Source organism: Myotis nattereri, assembly GCF_964212035.1.
Source record: "Myotis nattereri genome assembly, chromosome: 14".
NCBI classification, from domain to species: Eukaryota; Metazoa; Chordata; class Mammalia; order Chiroptera; family Vespertilionidae; genus Myotis; species Myotis nattereri.
The window spans coordinates 18,309,987-18,336,171 of record NC_138089.1 but is presented as its reverse complement, the minus strand read 5'-3'; the positions used below and the strand labels follow the sequence as shown (position 1 = coordinate 18,336,171).

At 42.4% G+C, this 26,185-nt stretch overlaps 1 protein-coding gene across 3 annotated transcripts in view; it reads right to left on the bottom strand.

The window, feature by feature from the left end:
* Positions 1 to 854: 854 nt before the first annotated feature.
* The window catches only part of ARHGEF3 (Rho guanine nucleotide exchange factor 3), a gene marked incomplete at its 5' end in the record, with an annotated part of 148,650 nt that continues 123,319 nt past the window's right edge, over positions 855 to 26,185 (bottom strand). For all 3 annotated transcript variants that reach the window (XM_081105969.1, XM_081105968.1, XM_081105970.1), the window contains 8 exons: positions 855 to 3,036; positions 4,658 to 4,844; positions 10,468 to 10,638; positions 15,626 to 15,883; positions 20,973 to 21,049; positions 21,208 to 21,304; positions 22,880 to 22,942; positions 25,882 to 26,052. In XM_081105969.1, the coding sequence (XP_080962095.1) occupies positions 2,684 to 3,036; positions 4,658 to 4,844; positions 10,468 to 10,638; positions 15,626 to 15,883; positions 20,973 to 21,049; positions 21,208 to 21,304; positions 22,880 to 22,942; positions 25,882 to 26,052 (1,377 nt within the window). In that variant the 3' untranslated portion in view covers positions 855 to 2,683. The remainder of the gene's footprint in view (positions 3,037 to 4,657; positions 4,845 to 10,467; positions 10,639 to 15,625; positions 15,884 to 20,972; positions 21,050 to 21,207; positions 21,305 to 22,879; positions 22,943 to 25,881; positions 26,053 to 26,185) is intronic.

Below are 26,185 nucleotides of genomic sequence, written 5' to 3'. Positions count from 1 at the left end.
TCCATGGGTTATGTACATATGCATGCAAGTTCTTTGGTTGATCTCTTCCCACCCACCCACCCAACCTCCCCCACCTTCCCTCTGAGATTCTGCAACGCATGCGGTAATTGGTTGGATTGTCACGTGGTGGCACGACTTTCTGCAGCAGTTCCCAGGGGACAATGCCCTAAGCCACGCCCCAACCATGTGCATTTGTTTACTCAAGGTGGCTGGTGAATGCAAGCATTTACTAGAGCTAGACCTATTAGGTATAAATTTTAAACTACTATAATGCATGTAGACAACTGTGAAATTAAACTTTTCCTACATACTTAACATTAATTACACAAACCTGTCTACCTAAGTAAAAACAGGTAAGCTAACTAATTTGTCAATTTTTTAACATAAGCATTCAGAAAACCAACTTTATTGTACAATGTACTTTCAGCTTTAACGGACAACCCCCACTCAAATTAGTCCATTGTATCAAGGTTTTACTATAAAACTAACCAAAGAATTTCAAAGTGAAATTTGCCTTCTATTGTTTAGTCTTGAGTGCTTCAACAGTCACCTATGCTAACAGTGAGATCCAATACTTCTTGTCTATAAGAATTCCGATTTATCACTTGACACATAGTACAGATTCAAGATATAGTTGTTAAAAACTAATAAATGGGTAAGTGGATGAGCAGAGAATGATCTTAGAAATACTGAGTTCTGCAAAAGCTTTGATAGGTCAAAGCAAAGCATTCATTTCAACCTGCACCCTCTTTTAAAGTTTGCATTTGGGAACAAGCAAAAATTTTGGAAAGAACCTCCTGGGGAGGTAGTTGAAATTTGATGTTTGTAGGGTATAGACTATACACAAAGAGGACAACATTTTAAAGTAATTTATTGGAAATACTCCCAGAAAGTTTAAGGCCATAATACAAAAACATTCATTTCATCAAAACATTCATTGACTTTCTTCCCGAAGGTCAGCTCTTGACAGACCTCTTTTCTTGACGCACTGGCCAAAGTGGCCGATGGTTCCTGCAAAGAACGAGTCATTCTTTTTCCTGACATCAAACACCTTCTCTCTGCTTCTATCTGCAGCAGGTTCATTCACTCCCCAAATCAGTAAGAACTTGAGAAACGAAGCAGTTTTAAATAAACTTGCAATAGGAAAAAAATTTCACCATGTTTAAGATCTATAAATAGAGAAATAAGCTTACAGGGTAAAATTGACCACAATATTTTTTGTTTTTGAAAAATAAGTAATATACCTTGTTTCTATATTGATAAATCTTGTTACACCGCTTCTCTGAATGCACATGATAGCTGTACGTAATAAAATGACAACATAGCATTTACTGCTTTCTTTTCTGTAAACTTGACACAGAAGATTAAAAAAAAACCTTTTTGGCAATAATTTAGCATCATCACTACTAGTGCTGGTGTGGGTATAACTTTGCACAGGTCACCCCTCATATTTACACTCGCAGGGGCTTTTGTGTGTATTCAGTTAACTTTTTAAAAGGTCTATGACCCACTTGGTGCTGTAAATCAAGGCTGGTCAAAGAGATACTAGTTTGGCTACCTGATCCTAATTAATCATAGACTTAATTAAGTTGGCCTTTGGAGAAGGTAATTGTGATTCCCAACACAGAGCCAGAGAGGGCAACCTCAGGACCCAAAAGCAGAGCAGGAAAGCCCGAGGCTCCGGCTGCTTGGCCTTCTTTTCTCTTTTACTATTTCTCACGTAAGGTCCTGATGAATGTACTTCTTCCAAATTCTTCTCACGTTTCTATAAACAGAGTTGCTGACTCGGTTTTAGTCCTTTTTCCTCATCCCTTCACTGATGCTCTAACAGATGAAACACAGTGGAGACCCTGGCAGATGAAACACAATGGAGATGGGCTTCCTCGCTATCCTGCCGGGTTTTCCCAGGCGCTCTGAGATTTATTCTCATGTTTTAGGCTAGAAATGGCTCTCCTAGGCAAGCCAGCTACGATGACAGAGACTCCGGGTGCAATGCACATTTCAGTTCAAGATTCAGAGCTGACAAGTGCGTTTGTGCTGGTCCTGTTAAGGCCAGACTCTAGTTCATGTCCTAAGATTATTGCATCAGATTTGCACTGGATGACATGACAAGGTCAGGAGGGTATTTCTTCCTTTGGAAATGAAGCCTCTAGGGCCCCCGGGGATGTTTACAAGCTTTGTGGTTGTATAACATCGAATCAAGTTCACTGCCAGGATTGATCTTTCCCGGTTTTCCTTCGAATGCCATCAGGGCACACGAGTGCCTTCTTCGTGCCCTGTGTGGAAGGCCCCCTAACCTCTGTGCCTTCAGCCACCACACCAAAGAGCTAGAAAAGCACTAGGAAACATGGAAGGACTCTTTAAGAATCTACATGAAACAGTAGTTTAGAGACTCCTTTTCTGTTTTTTAAAAATCCAGCAGGACATTTGAAAATAAGTTGTTCAAGTACCTCTTGATCCATCCAGACACTTGCGAAATACAATACAGGAGAACAGGCCACAGATTCCAGCTTACACAGACAGACGGGCGGTTACAGTACTGGGGACAAAGATACAGACACGAGAGAGTGGGTCAACACGGTCACAACATATTAAAAAGTGCTTCTCCAAACCGTTCCATGAGTGGAATGCAAATACTGTACAGGTAAGACACAGGGCTACTTCCAGGAAGTACTTGCTTCTGTCAGACATTGCTTTCAACGTGCTTGCTGTTCCCACAGGAAGAGTCTGTCTGCTCCATGCGCTCACAGTCGAGGCTGACCTCACTCGTGTCCATACTGCAGTCTGAGTCACTGTCCGATTGGTCCATCTGCTCCAGTTTCGTTTCTCCCTGCGGCTCCTTGCTCCCGGCGGCGGGATTTAGGAACGGTCCCTCGGAGTCGAGCACCCCAGCCTGCCCGGCAGCACACAGCACTGTTTCTTTGGCTTGACGAATACAGTTGAGCCACTGCTGTTTGTTGAAGGTGTCATTGGCTTGTAGTGAGTGGGTCTGACTTTGGGATCCATTTTTGAAACTTACTCTAAAGAAGTTTTTAACTAGAAATGAAAACACATGGAAAAAAAGGTCAATGGACAGATATCCTCCCAGGCCAAGATAACACATGTCGTGACACTAACCCCAGGTCCCTATGGCACAGGCATCACTGACTGATTACAAAATATGACCCATGGATCCGGGACATGGCTCAGAAGTGCCCTGCAGCCACCATCAGTCAACCAGAGTTGACACAGGTCTAGCTCTCAGTTGCCCTCAGAAGCTAGCAAATGGGTATCAGCCTGGAAAAAACTAAGTCATGTTTCAGGGGACTCCGGAGTACTGGTCACCCAACCTGGCTGCATTATCAAAATGCCCTGGGGAGCTTATTAAAAACATAGATACCCGGGTTCTACCCTTAGAGATTCGGAATCACTTAGGTCTAGGGTGTGCCTGGTAGTCTGTAATTTCAACAATTTCCTCACCTAGAGAGCATTTCAAGTTTCAGAAGCTCTCTGTAACATCAAAACATGCCTATGAATCTTCACGATGGAACCTTTTCATTTATATCCAGTGATTGAGAAGATATGCAATGATGCAGAGCGGTTATAAATTCGGTTTCATTTAAAAATGAAATTACATTTTTAAGATCTCAACAGGAGTTATGTGCATTTAAAAAACAGTAGTGCACACTATGCAAGACATTTTATTTAGTTTAATAACAACAACATCAACTGGCATTTAATGGTCCCACGTGCACTGCTTGGTTCAAGAAGGATCTGTGTCACAATGCCTGGCACAGGGCCAGTATTCAAGAAATAGAAGTTACTACTACTACCACCATCACTAGGGTGGAGGACTGATGAATAGCTAAGAGGTAGTACATCCTAATTACTCTGACAATATGATGCCAATGTTACCACAAGAGTCAAAATGTCACTTTCTCAAAGAAGTCTGCCCTGACCATCTCATCTAAAACAGATCGCCTACTGCTATCCCATCTATCCCCTTACTTGGTTTTAGTATCCTTAACAGCACCCATCTATCTCCTCCTCCATCACAATGTAAACTCCATAGGAGCAAGGCATTGAACTGTTTGTTCACCAGGGTGTACTAGCGCCTAGAAGAGTGCTTGACACGTAGAAGATACTCGATAGACATGGCTATCTTAGCTTCTCTTGGTTAGCGCCTTTGTTTATTCAGTCTCAAGTTAGAGAAGCTTATTGGAGTATGGTAAGTACAAACGAACCCGCAGCCCAATCGACCATCCTTACGTCTCTTTAGAGACAAGCCTGCCAGCTCAACTACAAAAGGCACTGTTATGCAACTGGTATCCACCTAGGGACTATCTGGTATTAAGCACGCTTTTATAAAGAGAAAGACAGAGAGAAAGGGAGCTTAAGAAGCACCAGTTCAGTTATGTGCAGGCAGGTTCACTTGCAGTATCTTACTTAACCCTGAAGACCACCTTATGGAGTAGGTCTGCATGTATCCCCACTTTGCACATGAAAAACCGAGGCTCACAGAGATTGAACAAAGCTACACAATCAGTAAGCACTGAGCTAGCTCTGGGATGCAGTTCAACTCCAAGGCCATGGCTCTTCTCTTTTCACCAGCCAGCCACGCCCTCTGAACCACCATTGCACTAAACGTTCAACAGGTCAAAACAAACTGTCGTCATACTTCTCTCATTGTTGCTGAATGCCCCTCGCAGGGAGCCGCCCAGCCTCACTTCTCCATCCTGCAGGTCTTCCAGCAGGAGGTCCTTCACAGGGATCGGCTGCCGGTACAGCTGGTAGCAGAGCTGCTCATTGTGGGTGATGGCTCGAGTGATCACCAGCACTTCTTGGAACAGGAAAACGTGCAGTTTCTAGAAGAGAAGAATCCACAGGATGTTCCTAGGCAACAATCTAATGAGTGGTTGATTACTGGACTAAGAGGTCCACAGGTACCAAGTTCACACTGGATTATACACTTCCGGCTCAAGTCCACCTCCAGGTGAACAGAAGTCAGGCAGGTCCCAGATGCACCCATTGCCTTTCTTATAGGAGCCTCCCGAGGGCCCCGTGGAGAAGGCCTTTCTGCCTACAGACACCAGCAGCCAGGGCTGCCTTCACATTGCAATTCGGAACCTGTGCAGACACACACGGTCCCAGCTCCCATAAGAAAAAAATAAAAATGGGGAACAGAATAAAAGGGGGTAATGAAGGGGTTGGGGGGAGATAGTACCTCCCTGACTTTGGTTTACATTACTCAATATAATTCTAAGAGATCAAAATGAATAATCTGTAATAATAAAAGCATAATATGCTAATTAGACCTGACATCCTTGTGGACGACCTTCTGGATGAAGCCAGGGCTGGGAGGGAATTCCGGGTCCTGGGTGCCAGAGGGAAGCTGGTGTGGGCAGCCGGGGGAAGGAAGGCCTACTCTTGCACGAATCTCATGCATCGGGCCTCTAGTAGTCTATTAAGGATAAGACTGGTATATCAAAGCCTAATATTAATCTCTTCTTCCAAAACTCAAAAAAACACTTGTTCCTTCAACCACAGAGCTGATTATCAGCTTCATGCAGGCACCCCCCCTCGGAACACTGCCCATTCCCAGGGAAACCAGAGCATGCTGCCGCAGCCAAGAGAAAGAAGATCAAAGACGTCGTCCTCCTCAGTTGAGTTCCTCAGAACCTCAGTTCTCTGAAGAGGTTGTGTTTAAAAGGCTGACGACCGATGTGTGTGTTGTGGGCAAAAGAAAATCTCAAAAATAAAGGCTTGTGTCAAACCACATCATGAAAGCAATTTTGCCAGGTGGGGGGGTGGGGGGGGGGGGTGGGGGTAAACTGGCTCCATTCAGTTCCATGTGCCAGACTCTTCTCACTGTTGGAAATGCTTAGGGAGTGAAGTGAAAAGATCCACCACTTTGCAGCTGGGATTTTTTTTCTAGTATTTGGAAGTATTTGGGATTGTCCACTTAAAAGTCTCAAAAAGGAAATGGGTAGAAACTCACATTGAAAATTTTTGTTTGTTTTTTGTTATAGAATAGTACGTATTTTTCTATTACTCAAGAAGTAAGAGAAAATAATTTTTCAAATTTATTGGCATAAACTTGTTCCTGGTAGTATCTTATTATCTTCTTTTTTATTAAAGTATAGTTGACACAATGTTACTAGCTTCAAGTATACAACATAGTGATTTGATATTTATGTACCTTACAAAGTGATTACTACGTTAAGTAACCATGTGTCACCATACAAAATTACTATGATATAACCGACTATATTCCCTGTGCTGTACATTACGTGCCGTGACGTAATTCATTTATGACTGGAAGTTTGCACCTATTACTCCCCTTAACCTTTGTCACCCATCTAGAATCTTGATTTGGGGCAGAGGAAGCACATTCAGCATTCTCAGATACTTTCCTATTTGGGAGAAGTGAGAGCTACCCCCACCCCATCACAGACAGACACACACACACATGCATGCACACGCATATGCACACACACATTCACACCAAAAACTAAAGCTCAACCAAATGTTGGCTGGCGGAAACACAAATGATAATTCTGTATTGTGGCGGGGAGGAGGGGAGGAGAGGTTTGAGGAGTGAGAGTTTGTTTATCAAAATGACTAAATAGGCATTTAAAATAGTTGAAAACATAGTAAAGCACAAAATAACCAAGTGAAGGGCTTTTTTAGGGGAGAAGTGGTACAAAAAATGTGTTAAAACTTTTTGTTTTTGGGCAAGGAGAAAAGGGATTGGCCATCGTTGTACACACTAAACATTATCAGAGATATTTATACTCTTTCTACTTAAATCAATCTTATAGCCACTGTAGACAGTTTGAACTCAGATTATCTGGGAAATCTTTTTTTTTCCCCCTTAAAACAATTTTTTATTGTTGACACTATTACAGATGTCCCCAACCCCTTGCCCCTTTGGTCACCTCCACCCAGTCCCCACACCCCTTCCCCCCAGTCCCCACACTCCTTCCCCTGGCCTTCATCATACTGTTGTCTGTGTCCAAGGCCTAGCTATATATGTTCTTTGGATACTGTTTCCACCTTCTTTTACTCAGTTCCCCACACCCGCCTCCCCTCTGACATTTGTCAAGTCTGTTCCATGAATCCATGCCTCTGGTTCTATTTTGCTTGTCAGTTTATTTTGTTCATTAGATTGCACATATTAGTGAGATCATACGATATTTATCTTTCTCGACTGGCTTATTTCACTTAGCATAATACTCTCTAGGTCCATCCATGCTGTGACAAAGGGTAAGAGTTCCTTCTTTTTTTTACAGCCACGTAGTATTCCATTGCATAAATGTACCACAGCATCTTCATCCACTCATCTACTGATGGGCACTTGGGCTGTTTCCAGATCTTGGCTATTATAAATAATGCTGCTATGAACATAGGGTGCATATATTCTTTTTGATTGGCATTTTGGGATTCTTAGGGTGTATTGCCAGAAGTGGGATCGCTGAGTCAAAAGGCAGTTCCATATTTAATTTTTTGAGGAAACTCTATACCAGTGATGGCTAACCTTTTGAGCTCGGCGTGTCAGCATTTTGAAAAACCCTAACTTAACTCTGGTGCGGTGTCATATAAGAAATTTTTTGATATTTGCAACCATAGTAAAACAAAGACATATTTTTGATATTTATTTTATATATTTAAATGCCATTTAACAAAGAAAAATCAACCAAAAAAATGAGTTCGCGTGTCAGAAGTGTGTCATAGGTTTGCCATCACTGCTCTATACTGTATCTGGGAAATCTTTAAAAAAAATTTTTTTTAATCCTCACCCAAGAGTATTTTCCATTGATTTTCAGAGAGAGTAGAAGAGAGAGGGAAAGACAGAGAAATATCGATGTGAGAGAAACATCGATTGGTTGCCTATTGCACTTGCCCTGGAGCCTGCAACCGAGGTACGTGCCCTTGACCGGAATCGAACCCGGGACCCTTCAGTCTGCAGGCTGATGCTCTATCCACTGAGCCAAACTGGCTAGGGCAGTATCTGGAAAATCTTTACAAAGATTTATTATCCCTTACTTATGAATGCTCATTGAGGATTCCTGTTCCTATTTTCTGCTTCTTTTTGCCCTCAAGAAATTGGGTTCTTTTCCTGACACAAGATTTTGTTTATAATGATTTCTACAATTCTACTGGGGAGGGGGGAAATAGCTAAAACAAACCTCCCATCTCAACTACTATCTTTGTTCTCAAAAATCTGTCTCCCTGCCAAATGAACTAGAGTTCGTCTTTAATGCCCTACCCATCCAACCAGTCTTAGTCCTTGACTGAGGAACAGAAAGAGAATAGGCTCTTATCCCATGGAGCACTGCCTCTTCCTGACAATTTCCCACAGAGCTCCTAAAAATGTGTGGTCAGGAGCCAGAGCATTCAGTGTTACAAGTCCACCAGTGCTTTCCAAAAACCAGCAAGAAGCAGAATGCAGCTTTCTACCCATCGGCCACTCCTTAGTCAAAGAGAAGCACCTTCTAAGCAGTGGTCTGCGACAGGTCTCATTACCTCCACTGCAGCACTGATAATGGGTGCTGCGACATGTATTCAGTGATTTCAAGTAACATTTCCAAGCCTGCTCTTAAACGCCATTTCACAGTCCAGCTCAAATGATATTCCTTGAATTATCACAGCTCGATTAAGAACTCTTCAATATAGTTTTGGCTGCCCAGCCAGCGTGGTTCAATGGTTGAGTGTTGACCTATGAACTAGGAGGCCACGGTTCAATTCCTGGGTTATGGGCTTGCACATCCCACTAGGAATGTGCAAGAGGCAGCCAATCAATGATTCTCTCTCATCATTGATGTTTCTATCTCTCTCTCTCTCTTTCCCTTCTTCTCTGAAATCAATACAAATATATTTAAAATATAAATATAGTTTTGGCTTTCATTCCAAGATACTGAAGGTAAAATACAGTAAAAGTGGAGACTCTTTCTCAACACTGAATTTAAATATATAGTGTAGATAATAAAATTTATATGTTATATAAAATACGTTTTACATTATAACATAAAAATTATAACATATAACATGTATTAGCATTATTTTCCACTGACTATACATAAAAATAGCCTGGTCAGTTGAATGAATTTTGAACTCTCATGCAATTCAAATTCATCCTTTCTTTATATAAGCATTCACTCATTCATTCATTCACTCACTCATAATAGGTTCTGGGAATTGACACAGCACAGTCCTCTCTCAAAGAGTATGGTGTAACAGGAGATTCTGACAGAGAGGTGGAGAACTGCAACCCACTGCAGTAAGCACTCCAGGGGAGACTTGTACAAGGTGCCATGATAGGAGAGGAAGAACAATTTCGATATCTACTCAATAATAAAAGCCAAGAAATGGGGTATCTATAGGTCAGAGGTAGATACACAGCTAATGGAAGGTAGGTTACTATTTAAAAAAACAAAACATTGGTCTCAAAATGTCAGTCTGTCGATGGGTACCAATCCTACGAAAGAAAAGAGCTTCTCACAATGCTAAATGCACTCCATGCGAGAGCTGTTTCCCTGAGATCACCCGCTGTTTCCTGATATCCAAGTGGGAGGAGATACTGTTCTGTGTTTGCTTTAGAAGGTTATGATCAAACAAAATAAAACATTGGCAACTCTATGTTGTTTTCCAAAATTCTTTCTATGTTATGGTCATAAAATTAAAAAATATATATGTATACATAAATTATAAACATGTATTTGTAATATATGTTATATATAAACTAAAGGCCCGGTGCACAAAATTTGTGCACTCGGGGGGTTCCCTCAGCCCAGCCTGCGCCCTCTTGCAGTCCAGGAGCCCCGGGGGGATGTTCGGCTGATGGCTTAGGCTTGTTCCCCAGCCGTCAGTCAGACATCCTTAGCGCTGCCGTGGAGGCGGGAGAGGCTCCCACCACCACCGCTGCACTCGTCAGCCATGAGCCCAGCGGCACTCCCCCTGTGGGAATGCACTGACCACCAGGAGGCAGCTCCTGTGTTGAATGTCTTCCCCCTGGTGGTCAGTGTGTGTCATAGCGACCAGTTGTTCAGCTGTTCGGTCAATTTGCATATTACCCTTTTATTATATAGGATTATAACCATCTGTATCATAAAAGGCCTGTGGTCATGACACCATAACGACAGAACGACCAAACAACTGGTCACCAGGAGGTACGTGGAGCACCTCTCGCGGGCCGGGACTTGCGGCGAGGTGGGGCTGGCACGGGGCTGGTGCGGTGGAGGCGGGGCCCACAGCTTGTGCAGGGCGGGTCTGGGTCTCGCGCGCTTTCGCGCACTGGGCCTCTAGTATAATATATAAACATGTATAATATATGTGATTCTCTGATATAAAAGACAATGGAAAAGCCATTTTTGTCTAAAGAACATGACCCTGGGTAGGGAAGGCATAGTAACAGGAGGCTCAGCATCAAATGGATTAAGTGTTGGGGGAGGCCCAGGGAGAGACCACTGAAGGGGAGTAACCACTCACCATGCCCCGGTTGTTCTTCAGTTCGCCATGACAGCACAGCACTCTCGAGCTGTCGATCAGAGAGTCCTTCTGGCCTTCTTCCAAGTAAAGAAGCCGTTCTTTATAATAATGGCATTCAGATTCCCCAGTCTTGATGTTGATTTCTGCTACGATTCCCTGAATGATGTTTATCTATGGAAACAAAAAGAGTATGGGGAATGGAAGCAAGCCACCCACACTAACGAGTCCCAGGGGCTCAGCCTAGAACAGTGGTTCTCAACCTTCCTAATGCTGCAACCCTTTAATACAGTTCCTCATGTTGTGGTGACCCCAACCATATAATTATTTTTGTTGCTACTTCATAACTGTAACTTTGCTACAATTATGAATCGTAATGTAAATATCTGATATGCTATATGTGTTTTCCGATGGTTGTGACCCACAGGTTGAGAACCGCTGGCCTAGAAGGTCGCCATGATCCACCTGGATCTAATTCTGAGATTCTGTTATCCAAGTTGCTGCTTTGGGAAAGGGGAAAAATAGAATGCTTTTAATATGCTGTATCTATCTATCCATCTATACACATACACTACATCCACATGTATTTATACATATGTCCACATACATTTATCTGTAAACACATACAGATATTTGTATTGTATATAAAACTAATGTTGATGAATAATCTTATTTGAGAGGACAAGATATAAGGTACTATTTTCGATAGGCAGGACTCACAGCTACGACATACACTTAGGCCCAAGCCTCAGCACATGTGAACAAGTGAGGGGGCAGAGGGATTTCAAAGCAATGACGGATGCAATTCTGTTAATACAAAATGAAGCAAAGCAAAACGAAACCAAAACAGCACGGCACGGAGATGTGATCAGTGGGCGTGAATTCTGATGGGTTGTTCTATCACATAGGTACATCGAGAAGTTAGAAAATACTAGAAAACAAAGGAACAAGAAATCAGCTGAATAAAAACTAAGACGCCAATCAAAGGCAAAGTAATGACTTCCTCTGTCCTCTAATAGTGAAAAGACCAAAAGTCCCAACTGCCTTGCGGTGGTATTAACTGAAAGAGCTAAAAAGTGACCAGGTCTTTAACGTGTTGAAGTGGTAGTGAATTGTCTCTAAGATGGGTAAGTGATTATTTTTCACATGCGAGTGAAATGATCTTCTCAAAGCAACTGGATGAAAACTTCTACCAGTTATAACTGGAACATCCACGTGAGTGTGACAGAAAAGCGTACAGCTCCGAGCTAAAGCCTGGTGACGGTAGCCTATGAACAGATGCATAATCTGTATACTTTTGTAGCTACTGAGAGTTTCAAAGATCATTTATTTATTTTTTATTTAATTTGCTTATTTAAAAATATTTTTATTGATTTCGGAAAGGAAGGGAGAGGTAGAGAGAGAGATAGAAATATCAATGATGAGGGAGAATCACTGATCAGCTACCTCCTGCATGCCCCCTACTGGGGATTGAGCCCACAACCTGGGCATGTGCCCTGACCGGGAATTAAACTATGACCTCTTGGTTCATAAGTTGACGCTCAACCTCTGAGCCACACCAGCCAGGGTCCCCTCTTGGTTTTCAAAAATGACTGATTATTTACTGCTACTTTAAAAAACAAACAAAAAAAGAAATTGCACAAAATATGTTAAAGCTATGACTCATCCTTTAACTTAATTAAACTAATGTTCGTTGAGCATCTGTTCATTGTTAACATAGGGTGCATTCAAAGAAGCGGGAGGGTCTCTATCCTCAAGAAGCTTAAAAATATTATATGGGAGGTACCTGAGCCACTGATTCATTATCCTTTTATTTATTACATTTTTAATATGTTATAGAATCCATATATTTCCTTGTTTTTAAAGATCTTAGCATTAATTGTTATGACTCATAAGTTAATTATTATTAAGTATAACTGGGCAGCTGACATTAACCAGCACTTGAGTCAATTTTCTGAGTTTCCTGCAAGGGTCCAGGAAACCAGAAGGAAGATGCACCACAGGCATAAAGACATGTTCACTTCCTAATTTAACTCAGGAACTGGAGAGCTGGCATATCACATGAAGATTAATAAACTCAAACACCACGTGGTTCCTTAGGCAGCTATGACTACTTTCAAAGGTGCTTTTTTTCCTCTGGTGTTTGAAAGTATAAAGAGCCAAAACAATGGAAACCATCAGTGTTATTCCCTATTCTATATGTACGTTTATAATAGTAACTCTGGATCTGCTTTATTAAAAAATCTTATTTTGTATTTATAGCCACCTGTACACCGTCAGAGTCTACTCTCTCTGCACTGGTTCCTAAGAGGAATTTATTTTGTAGAATTTCATCGAGGAACAAAGCTAAATATAGTAGACTTCCAAGAGCAAAGAGTCATGGCAGTTGTACATTAAAATTAAATTTATTGTTGCATCTCTCATCAAATCAAAGGGAAGGGGCCGGTAAAGGGAGATGACGAGAGATGCCTGGTAACTAACTGAACTGGGATTAAGCCCACATATGCTGGACTCATCATCCTCAAAGTGGAATCTGAAAGCCCTGTCTGGCTAGTCCCTTGGGTGGTAAGAGCATCTCCTCACAGGCTCCTGACATGAACCAACAATAGCAGCCTTCACTGCTGCTGCATCAAAAGCAGGACTGTTCTTCCCATTGATGGCAGCGATTTTTTTCTGTTATAGGAGTTGGGGAACAGCAACTGGCAGAGGGGAGAGACAGCCTTCAGGATCATCTTCTGGCTGAAACCATCCTGAGAATTTAAAACATTAAACAACTAGCTCCCGGAATATCTGAATATACAGAGTCCTATTATAAGAATTTCTCTTTCGGGGGAAATTTCTATCAAGCCTCCGAAACACTGTTAAGCAATTCTAATAACGATGTGATACTTGATGCATTGCATTAGCAGCAAGACCTCCTTTAGATCTAAGTCACAGGACGGAACGCTTGGTGTAGAAGCAATTTACGTAGTGTTCTCTGTTTTTTTTAATTTTATTTTCATAGGTGGAAACTTTATTCAGGGAACATGTAAGTTAAGCTACATTTATGTTTATCAAACATTCACCATGCTCCCAAGAGTACAGGGCTAAATATTTCTGCGCATCTGGGGTAATGCCACAAGGATTTTGAAAAGAAGATTAAAAAGTGCTGTGCCTACGTTGTGTAAGTGGGCATTCAGAAGACTTGCTTTGCAGACATTTTCCAGTGCGGGTTTCCCATGCTTCGCGCACAAATCTGCCTGAATTACCAGGTGCAGAGTCAACTTCGGAGAAGGGCATCACATTTTATGCACTAGGGAAAGTGGTGCAAACAATCATATTCTTTTTTCCCTTTTAGTTCAAGCTTTAGCTCACTGGGTGTTTTTTTATACACAGAGTATTATTCTTTCATGCTGCATATTAAAAAGAAATCTTCACAATAAAACTGTAAGCAAGCCTGTGTGCTTTAAAAAAGTAATTATTTAGACTAGCGTGAGCTCCCTCTGCTTTCATTCCTGCAGACCACACACTGGCTGGGATGAAATATGGAAAGGAGGCAACTCTATTGCACTCTTCCCAGTCATAAAAACAGACATGATGAAGTGAGATGGGCCTCATCCCTGGTGCCCGCATCCCCCATCGTGCTGGACTGGGGGCCTGGTCTGTGTAAGTCGGGCCTGCCAGACACCTCATGAATCAGGAGAGTCTTTCCTCTTTCTTCTCTGTCCTTACATGGAGGCACTGGCCCAGCTCTGCATCAGCGAGGCCTCTCCGCAAAGCTTGGTGGGCAGCTTTCTGTAATTGCAAAGGCAACGGGGCCCAGAGTATCCAGGCTTTCCGCTCCATGGTATAGGATCACAAGGAAGTGGAAACAGCCCTGGATTTGCAATCTACACTGACAGGTTCAGGCAGCAGCCCCATCCCTTGCCGGCTCTGGGCCCGACAAACTGTCTTCCCCTCCAAGCCTCATCTAGAAAATGGTCCTAACAAGAAGTTACCTCATAGACTACTCTGAAGATGAACTAAGAGCTGATTTACTGGGTATTCAACAAATGTCTGCAGGTATCACTGTTAGTGTTGTTGTTATTACTTATTATTAAGCCCTTCTTTGGGAGGAGATGGGCAGGGTGCTCAGTAGGGTCAAGGCTTCTGATTTTCAAACCACTGACGCACATCCTCTTTCTGCTACTGTCACAGACCCAGTCAGGGAACGAGCCCTATGAATTGGCCTCTTAGCCTCCACACCGACTGCCACCTCTGAGCAGGCTCCTGCGACTGCACAGCTGGGCAGCTGCACCAAGGGACTGTCCCTAGTCTCTCCTTGTCTGTCCCCCGTCCTACAGACCAGGAGGTAACTTGTCCAAGGTTACACAGTTTGTTGCGGTGGAGCTGGGATTTGAACCTGAAGCCCAGCTACTTAGAAAACAAAAACACAACAAAGAGAAAATGTCTCCAACTGACATTTAAAATCTTCTATAGTCAGCTATAAGCCCCCATCCTCTGCCTTCTCTCCCCACTGTTTCCTCAGACTATCCTCAACCTCTGGCTGACCGCTCCATGCCTCTGCCCAGGCAGGACCTGTCCTGTCACATCTTCACACTCTGCACAGGCCCTTTGCTCCTCCAGCCCACCATGTCCCCTGCCTGTCCCGCCGAGTACCCCAATCAGAACCCAGCTCTCTGGGCAGAATGCTCACAGTTCACATTATTCTCATGATGTAGACCCCATTTCCCCCAATCTCGATAAACATTCACTGGAGGCCTGCATCCAATTGATTGGAGCTACATTTTAAGTGGGTGCTGATTTCAAAAATGGGCTTTGGGGCTCAGGTAAAAGGCAACTCCAATTTGCTAACTAGGCAAAGATATTCAACTTAACATCTCCACAGAGATTTTGACCCTCACAGCAATGGTAACAAACAGATTGCAGAATCAAAAAACTGTAGTGTCAAAGGAACTTTAGAGTGCATTGCACGTAAACACTACATTTTATAGGTTAGGAAACTGAGAGAGGAGAAGTGACTTGCAAAATAAAAAAAAATAGATGATTGATAACACAGCCAGGCCTAGAACTCAAGTTTCTTGAAGCCCATGTACCCAGAGACCCTTCATTCACCCATTTACCTAATCCTCTACTGTCCCATGGGGGAACATAATAAGGCAGGAGAGAAAAAGAAACTTACAGCTTCTTCCAGGTGCTGCTGGTCTGGGTTATCATTTGGTGTGTGCCTCAGGATTTCTCGAAGGAGCAGAGGGTATTTTACCAGGCGGCTCCTTGGAATATCGAGGAAATTCCATAGATCTAGTTTGCGGCTGAAGGGGGATTCTAAACATCGCTGAAGGAAATCCTGGACTCGGTGGTCTTGTTTCTTGTGGTCCAGCAGAGCTTTGGCGGCTACTTGATTGCTGCAGTAGCTGTCGTAGGAGCTGAGACAAGGCAGCTAAGAAAGGAACATGAGAAGAGGGTTGAAGTGTTACAATCACTGGAGCTACAACTGACACCACTTGCTGGGACTGAACAAAACCTAACTGGTCTCCGGGCCTGGCCCACGTTCCTTTATCTGCAAAGGCTGAAGGACACAGACCAGTGGAATCTTCAAGATGACAATGGAACAGTGTTTTCTGGCTCTGATTTGCTTGCACAAATTGTCTTAGTTGCATGTTTACTTTCTTGATAGTTAAGACCCCTATCCTAATTTGTTTGCATTTCTGCTAATCTAAGCTAGAAACAAAATAGCTAAAATTATTGCATATGCATTAGTTCATAATTTTCCCAAACTTCCAAAAGTATCTGGTGAGGGGAGAACCTCCTATTACAAATTGTCTTTTAAAATTATTCATAAGAAACATATCTAGAAGACTTAGTAGCGTAAAAAGAAAACAAGCAGCCAGACTCTGCAGCCAGCCCTTGGCACAGCTTGGAAAAAGCACCTCGACGTTAGGTTAAGGTTGACTGATTCAAAGGTGGACAGACGATGAGGAACTCCAAGAAGTTAAAGCAAAAATGTAATCAGTAAAAAAAATTGATGCAAGAAGCATTTAGTAAAATCTTTTAAATTAGTTCTGACAGGCCAGAAGTCGTTCTGGCTCTACCCACTGGTTAACACCACACTACCACGCAAAAAACAACTTAAGCGTAAAGACTTTGGAACACTTCAACTCCACTCTCTCCTTCCAGCAAAATACTAATCTCTCTGAGGTGTCCCATCAGTCCAATCGTGCAAACACGGACTCAGAGACTCAGGGAAAGGGCTGCTCACCTCCCTTTTTCACTTCTCCCTCAAAGAGGCACCCTATACCATGCATCCTAATGCATTGGCTGTCAGCTTCCAGAAAGTTCCTGGAGGCAAGAAAATGCAGCCAACGGCCTTGCTGTGTGCTTCTCTCCCTCCGACTATGAAGCCACATCCACCACGACACCTGCTCTGCAGTGGGATTCAGTGAGAGTCGTTTGTTTCTGTAGCCTTAGCACTTTGCACTGGGCCTACTATACAGCAGTTTGCATTCTGAATTAACAAATAAATGAATGTTTAATGGATTACCAGATTAGTTAATATTTGATTGTTTGGGAACACGGCTTAAAAATAAGTTGTGGCAGCATCTGAACCATGGGTCAAAGTTTAAATAGTCTGCTGCTTCTTTTACACCTCTTAGTGAATTATTTTTTCAGTGACTGAAATAAAAAAAAAAAAGATACCAAGGAAGCAATGTTTAAAAAGTTCACTGTTGAGTTTAATATTCCTTGGAAATGTCTACCTTCTTTACATGTTATGAAAAACCTCTATTTGTGTTAAAAAAGAGTTGCAGAAATTCTTTCCGTAACCTTGTATATGAAAGTAATAACTGGTGCGCGCACACGCGTGTATACACACACACACACACACACACACACAGCAGATGTGGTTTGTGGATTGTAACTTAGATTTTCAGAGTTAATTAAAAGGAGCCTCAGGCCCTCTCAACTTCATTTCCACTTCCTCGCCTTTTAAAGAGACTTGGAAATGTCTAATGTGGTTATTACAGAGAAAGAAAGCAGCAGTAACTAGTGAGGAGGCCCCAAAGACACTGCTGCTCGCTGCCCAATGAGCCATTTACTCTCTGATCCTGCTGCCCCTGCTGCCATGGCAACCAAATCGGGCTCTGGTCCTGTGTTCACACCTGACAGGGTGCTCATTTCCTGGGCATGACCTGGAAGGCTATCTGGTGCAGTCCACTGACTAGAAAAGGCCACAGGTGATCTATAGCTAGATAGGAAATGAAGAATGTACACATCTTGGTTCCCAATTACATACACGTGTACTTATATGAAATGTGAGAGGTGACAGACAACACAGTGGTTAAGAGGACAGACTGGGATCAGGGAGAATCGTTTCAAAGCCTTAACTCAGGCTGTTACTAGTCACGTGACCCTTCTGAGCCTCAGCTTCTCCACTTACAAAATGCATAGACTAATGTCCTCCTCTCCTTTAGTTAAATAAGCAGAATAAAAAGTGTAGCACGAACGTGGTTCCTGGTTAAGAATCGGTAAGGGCCAGCTGTTATTATTATTTATCCTTAGAATATTTTTATGGAAGAAACTGGTTTAGAGAAGCAAGACTACATGCTCAGCTGGAGACAAAACCAGTCTGAGTGTGTTCTCTCCCCATCCCACCTGCAAAGCTCTGCACTCGCCATCTCTTTAAATAGACTATCAAGAAAGAATTTATAAGGGAAACTCACTTTTTTTTTTTTAGAAATTCCTTCTATCTCCCTAACATTGTGAAAAGTGACACAGAACAAATCTATATTTTTGCTTTCATGTGCCCTGCCTCTCTCCTTGGAATTAAAATTGAATTAGGACCCAAATTAACATGAGAACTTGTGCCTTGGAGAGCTTATCAATTATTTTATTACTGAAAAAAGGGTTGGTGTGAAGGTAAGTCACTTGGGAAGTTGTTTCTTTATGATGGGGAGGCTGATGAGAGCAGGCTGACCCCTCAGGGAGACTGATCTTCAGTACCCAGAGAGGTTCCCTGAAAAAAAACCAAAAAACAAAAAAACCCCACACTCCTATAAGGCTTTCAAAGTAAAAGTAATTGATTCATTCAAAGGTCAAAAGGGCTGGTCAGGGCTAACCCACTTGGCAGACTCACTTGTTTAAAAGGGTTTTTCCCCCTCTTTTTCTTATGGGGAGAATAAATCAATTTTTCATGGGTCAAATGGGCTCTGACTTTTCTCATTCAAAGTCCACTAAGATGTTTATTTTGTTCTGTTAAAAAGACCAGAGCTCAAACAGATGTACCCTTTGGTTTACAGTTCCCACTCGCACGGACACATCTGCAGTTAAAAGAGGGAAAACATTTAACAGCTCGTCAGCCTGATAAACAAGGACCGTTACTATGAGGTCTGGTAACAACGGGCCAGTTGTTTAATTTTAGGCTGCTCCTCGAGCTGCAAGTCCCACTTGATGTCTGAAGGATGCAGGTAGCAATGGGCCCAAAGGACTGCAAAAGCTATCCCTCGAGCAAACCAATGTTCTAATAGAAGTGACAAACATTTCTTTCAGAAAAAAAAAATTAATAAGGCAAATGCCTGTACTTTTGCTTCTGATACAAACTGACAATTTGTAAGTTGGTGTCTGAGGAAACCATGCAGTTCCATGTGGCCATCTCATCAGAAACAGCCGTCACCACGCTGATTCTGGAGTGGGGTTTCTCTGGCCCCGGCCCCCCATCAAAGCAGCCACAGACTCAGAAGTGTACGCACAGTGAGCACACCCTCTCTTCTCATTGCACCTTCTCTGTCTCCAGCTGTCTGGCTCTCTTTAGAGAAATTTCTTTGTGGGCTAAAGAAGTTAAAACATCTACCACAGCTTATAATAAAATGAAAGTCAAAAATATAAGATGAATGACCGCTCCTGAAATATTGAAGCACATTTTCTAAATTATTCACATGAGAACATTACTTGCCTTTCAGAAGCCCTTGGGATATTTCAGCCTCTCTGCTAAAATTGACTCCCGAACTAACGCTAGCTAAGTCATGAAACCCTCAAAGTTTCTGGATCAAGGCAGTAATTGAGAAGCATAAGTTACTATAAGAGATCAATGTCAAAACTTAGGAACCAGAAGGTTTTGGGAAGGCTAAAACACAAATGCAAATAGAACTGGATAAAGAGAACGCACATGGTAAGAGTAGAGCTCATAACCTTCACAACATTCTTCAAACAGCGGATGTCCCTAATCCTTGCTGTTGTGGCACTATCTGCCTATTTTCTAGATCAGGGGTGGGGAACGTCTGGCTTGCGGGCCATTATAAGGCCCTCGAAATCATTTGGTCTGGCCCTGCGAAAGCATTAGGGGTGAGTTAATTAAATTTTTGACCAAATAGAGCAGTCTAATTTTCAAGTTGGTAATTGTGTATGGCCTGGGAATGATGTTATAAGTATCCAAATGGCCCTTGGCAGAAAAAAGGTTCCCAGCCCTGTTCTAGATCATTGTGTGGATCAGAAGGATGAGAGGCCTAATCCTGACTGGAAGAAGTCATCAGAGTACTCTGCTTTCACGACCTGGTTCATAACAAATGGAAAACACCTGGGGCTGGGGTAGAGCACTCAAGCATTCACAGAGGGAAACAGAAGCATGCCATAGGAGTGATGGGGCCTGTGGCAAAATAGAGAGTACATGCCTGGCCTAAAATAAATCAGTCAAATGAACAACCACCGTATGGACCCAATAAAACACACGTTCAGCCCAGGACCATACATTTAGAAGCCCTGATCTAAGGTCGCAGCTGATCCCTTCAATTAGGAAAGAAAAGGGGTGATATTGAGATGAAGGTCAGCATTCTATGAAGTTACTTAGAATCAGATATATGCTAAACAACAACAACATTTAGTTATCACCTTGTTTATGAAACTACATTTGGCTATAAGAGGTTTTTGACAGCCTGAATAAAAGTTTTTTATGGCCCTGGCCAGTGTGGATCAGTGGTGGAGCTTAAACCCATGAACCAAAAGGTCACAGGTTTGATTTTCCGTCAGGGCACCTACCCTGGTTTCTGGTTCAATCCCTGATCGGGTGCTTTCAGGAGGCAACTGATGGATGTTTCTATCTCACATCAATGTTTCTCTCTCTTTCTCCCTTCCTCTCTTTCTTAAAAAATCAGTATAAACATATATTTTAAAAAATATTTAAAAGTTTTTTTATGATGATGGATAGGAATATGTCCCTAACTTTGTACTGGAATAGAATTGGTAATAATTATATTATAATTGGCCTGAATAGAACATTAACTAATGTTACTTTATTTTATTGAAATAAAGGGGCATGCTCTCTTTAAATGCAGTAAATGTGTAATAAGAAAAAAAATTATTTCCCTGCTTTGAAGAGCTACAGCCTAACTATAATGATAAATTTTACTAGGAATTTGCTGTTTTATTTGTTTCTGGTGTGAAATCGGTGTTTGTTAATAAAAAGAGAAGTCTAGCTAATATGAAACTCCATTTAAATTATTGAAATTTATCTTCAATCAAGACCAGAGAACTTTTCTTACCCAGCCCACGAGGATGGCACCGACGTGTTCAGTTGAGCCATCAGGCTTCCGGACATCTCGAAGCTGACTAAGGAGCTCTGGTAAACAAACAGAACACTTACTTTGTTAGGCATTCAAATATGAAGGAGGCTGGAGGTAGGTTCTGGGTTACTCACATTATTACATAATCATGACTTGTATAAGACAGCTCAATTAAGGCTACAAGTCACAACTCATCCTTGGAACAAAATTATACCTTCATGTAGAGGAATCAGAGAGTCCAGTGTTCCAAAAATCTGATTCAACTCCTGTTCTGTCATTATGGAGAGTTTCAGCATGGGGTCGTGATAGGCCTGTGCAAGAACCACAAGAGATGGAAGCAAACATTTAAACTCGGAGGAAGTAAGCTGTTAATGTAAATGGTTTCTGAGAGGCCCTGAGAATAACAAAATATTTGGCTCTCCCCAACAACTTCTCCCATAATGCTGCAGAAACAGCAGATGGGTGTGGCTGGAGCAGATGGGAATCCAGCATTGCCTTGAGCCTTTTGTGGTTGTTCATAAACCAAAGATTTTTTAAAAAAATTCTAGTGTATCATACATCTAGGAAAGGGCACAAATCCTAAGTATAGAGCAGATGTGATTTGTATGTTTTAAAATTTTACATTATTACTACCTCTTATTAATGATAATTAACCCACAAGAACACCCAATTATTTCCAGGGTACTGTAATAGAATACAAAGACTCAGATGGCACAGTCTCTGCCTTCAAGATTTATAAAGCTAATTGGGAAGATAAGAAAAACACACGGAAAGTTAAATATATGTTTAAGAAATAGTTCAAGCCCTGACTGGTATGGCTAAGTGGTTAGAGCATTGGCCCATGCACTGAAGGGTCCTGGGTTTGGTTCCCAGTCAAGGGCACATACCTGGGTTGCAGGTCTGATCCCCAGCCCTAGTCAGGGCAGGTGCAGAAGGCAACCAATTGATGTGTCTCTCTCACATCAATATTTCTTTCTCTCTTCCCCTTTCTCCCTCCCTTCCTTTTTCTCTAAAAAAAATCAATGGGAAAAATATCCTCAGGTGAGAATGAAAAGAAAAAAAAAGGGGGCTACATAGGCTACAAAGCATGGGTTTCATCCATTTTCCCACACACAATGTGATTAAAAAAAACAAATCCTATATAATAAAAGGCTAATATGCAAATTGACTAAACGGCAGAATGACCAGTTGCTATGATGCACACTGACCACCAGGGGGCAGACGCTCAACACAGGAGCTGCCTCCTGGTGGTCAGTGCGCTCCCACAGGGGGAATGCCGCTCAGCCAGAAGCCCGTGGCAGCGCTAAGGATGTTTGACACCCCCTCCCCCCCCCGAGGGCTCCCAGACTGCAAGAGGGCGCAGGTCGGGCTGAGGGACTCCCCCTCCCCAGTGCACCTCCCCAGTGCACAAATGTTGTGCACTGGGCCTCTAGTTTCCATATAAAAGACCCTAACTGACATGATAGTACACAAGTGACTCACTTAACCGTATTATCCACTTGTGAGATTCAAATGACTATTTCTAACACACAATTCCAGTTTCAGACCATCTACACTCTCTCTCCCGTGGATAAGGAGGCCCTGCACGTGAAACTTCTAGGACAACAAAACATACGTAAAGCCAGGCCTCCACCAACACTTTCCGATTAAACTGAAGTATTCTTTGAGGTGCACTAGAAGCATGCAGAGGAGAACCCCTAAAGGCGCCAGGTCCGGAGAGCCTTCTTGTTTTGAGCCATTTCCCCCACGGCTTGGTTTGTGCAGGTTTTTCTCAATTTTGGATGAACCTTAGTCATACAAAGAGTGCTCATAAAGACAACCTTAGAACTGTGAAGTTAGAGGGAAAAACATGGGGTGCCTCACATGACCACTGGATTTAAATTTACCTTTTTTGCCAATTTCAAGTCCTCTATTAAGTCTTCTTCGCCTTGGGAAAGCTCGAAGATCGCCTGAGAAGGAAAGATAAAATACATCCACTGAAGCATCTCATTTATGAGACCAAATTCAAACAGTGCTCAAAGCTCCAAATCTACTTACTTCTTAAGTATTTTTAAAGGATTCTTAAAGAGTTAAGTTGAGCTGCAGCAAATGTATCGAGTGGCTAAAAACTACAAAGGAAAGATTTTGCAAAACTTCTGTATAATGTGCTTATCTGTTTGTGGGATAAAGGGGGTTCCAACGTACGTTTCCAACCCAACAAGTCATCTTTCATGTTATAGATCTCTGATGCAGCCAAACAAGAGGGAACTATTTTAGGTAAGATAATTACAGATTGAGCCACGGATACGAGTTTGTTTGAGTGGCAATCATAGTGAAGGATTCAGGGTTTGCTCTCAGTGATGGATGTGGCAGTGTTATTAATTGGGCCATCACAATTTGTCTTCCTTCTACTCAACATAAGGTGCATCTCAACGGAAAGTGTTTCCTATCAACTCTTGTCCTGAGGCTGGAATTATAGGAAGAGTCTAATATTTTATCGCTCTAAATGTCCGGTGAAGTTAATTCATTCTCAATTACTTTGCAGGCCTACACGGTACAATAAATAAAATTACAGGAGCTGGCTATGTGCAAGAGTGCATAAAGGGACCATGTCTAATTTGGCTCTATTAAGCCATCATAATTTAAAGGCTGTGGTGTGCAGAACGCTCTTCTACTCTCCTCTGGGAGTCTAAATGGTGGCAAACATTACATTATGAAAAGACTCCACGTTGGTGGTGCTAGTTCGGGGACTCCTACATTTCTTTTAGACGGCAAGGCAGAAGTGAGCAGGGTGGAGAACCCCTCCATTCCTGGGGTTGGTGGAGCCGGACACTTGCTGGAGCCCAGGACATGGTGTCCCTCCGAGGCCCAGCAAGGCCTTGACGCCATGCCCTCCAGCTACTCTTTTTTGTTTAATCTTTTATGTTGAAATACAGACTCACGTGTGAAGTTAAGCAAATAGTACAGAGAAGTCCGGTACACAGCCTTTTCAGCTTCCCCGAATGGTGGCATCTTACAAAACTACAGAACCAGGAAGTGCATTGGCACAACATCCTTAACTAGCCTTTACTTGGGCCTTCCTCACCTTGTACACCTGTTTTACTAGAGCTCACGTACATAGCCTGACTGTCTGACCGAACGTGACCCCAGAAGAGGGAAATCACAGAACTCCACAATGGGGCAGGCCACAGTCAGTTATCTGTGGGGGGCAGCACAGTGTCACCGTGCAGACCGAGGGCTTTGGAATAGGACAGGACCTGGGTTCAGAGGCTGGCTCTGCCATTTTCTGGTGCTCACTGTGCTTGCTGATTTCCTCACCTGCGGAATCAGTCCCTCCCTCCTTCCTTCCCACTATCAGGCTGTACAAGTAATACATGCACACTAGTCACCCTCGGAAAACACAGAAAAGTATAAAGAGAAAATTTTTTTGAATGCCCATAATATCATCTCGCTAACCATCATTAAGATCTTGCCATATTTCCTCACAGGACTTTTTGAGTGCAAGTAAATGCTTTATTTACTCATTTTAAAATAGATAATGCATTGCTTAGGTTCAAAATTTAGAGTGCACACATTTATACTTGCTGAAAACTTTCCCTCTCACCTCCTTCCAACCACCCAGTTCCCCTCCGAGGAGGCAACAATATTACCAGTTCCTTGTGTTCCTTCCAGAAATGTTATATATTTTTAAATTTAAAAAATTACTTATTTATTAAATTGATTGGGGTGATATTGGTCAACATGAACATAGGTTGCAGGTGTGGGTTAGGTTTTAATGTTTTAAAAGCAAATATATACTTAAAAACACATATGTTCATTTTTCCTTCCCTCTTATTTCACATAAATAGTAGCATACTCTTCACCCTATTTTGTGCTTTGCTTTATCCACTTAGCCATTCATACATAGCAGCACTTTTTGTGTGTTTCTACAGCTACACAGAATTCCATGTATGGACATTCATTATTTAACCACTCCCTGGTAATAGATGTTCAGGCTGTTTCTGGCACTATTATAAACGTTACTGTGATGAATGAGCTCACACGTACATCTTTTCATCTGTGTATAAGTGTGCCTGGCAGATAGATTCCTAGAAAAGAATTGCTGAGTCAAAAACCTAGAAAATTGCCGAAGCCGGTTTGGCTCAGTGGATAGAGCGTTGGCCTGCGGACTGAGAGGTCCGAGGTTCGATTCCGGTCAAGGGCATGTACCTGGGTTGCGGGCACATCCCCAGTAGGAGATGTGCAGGAGGCGGCTGATCAATGTTTCTCTCTCATCGATGTTTCTAACTCTCTATCTCTCTTTCTCTCTGTAAAAAATCAATAAAATATATTAAAAAAAAAACCTAGAAAATTTTCAAGTACTCCCTTTTCCAAGGTCAAATTTGCCTCAAAAAATATAAATTCTAAGGATTTCACAAGATGATGCACATTTGAAGTATTTAGCACAGCCTGGCACGGGATGAACTCTCCATAAAGGGTAATATGATCATAGCCATTTAGGGCTATTGGTACAGAAAACTTATCGGAAATGAAATTAACTGCATTCCCCAGAAGAGTTTTCCACAACACTGAATCAAAGTTTCATTAACTGAATATTTTAAAATATTATAGAAGTTGCTATTAAAATATCACTAAATGATTATGATTATTTTTTGTGAATTCCAGGATCGAAAATAGACATGTCCCAATTCACCTTCTTTGTAAATATAGATGTTCATATCAGTTTCTTTTTCAAATGGGGGCCACACCCACCCAGCTGAATGCTGGTTTCTCGGTTCCTTAAAAGGTCTGACACCCCCATTTGTCTTCCTTCTACACATGCCAAGGAGAATGCATTTGGAAAAGCGGCGTAGACCTGCAGTGCACCTGCTGCCAGGCACACGGTCAACTCCGTGGGCCCCACGCCTACCTCCTGACGTTTGATTTCCTTGGATGTAAGCATCTGATTGACGCACACGTCGAAGGTCTCACTCCACAGCTTGCTGTCTCGCCGCTTGGTGCTCGAGGGGGCGGCATTTCTGGACCAGGGCCGGGGGGTGAGGATGTCAGGACGGCTCTCGCTGCGGAAGCTAATGGAACGCTGAACAATAAGAAAAACAAACCGTCACGGGGGCCGCAGGGCTGGGTGGATCACTCGAGCAGCTTCCTGCCCCTGACAGAACATAAATCAGACATCTGCAAGAAAGAGAGGACAATGCCAGAGGCCTTTTGGG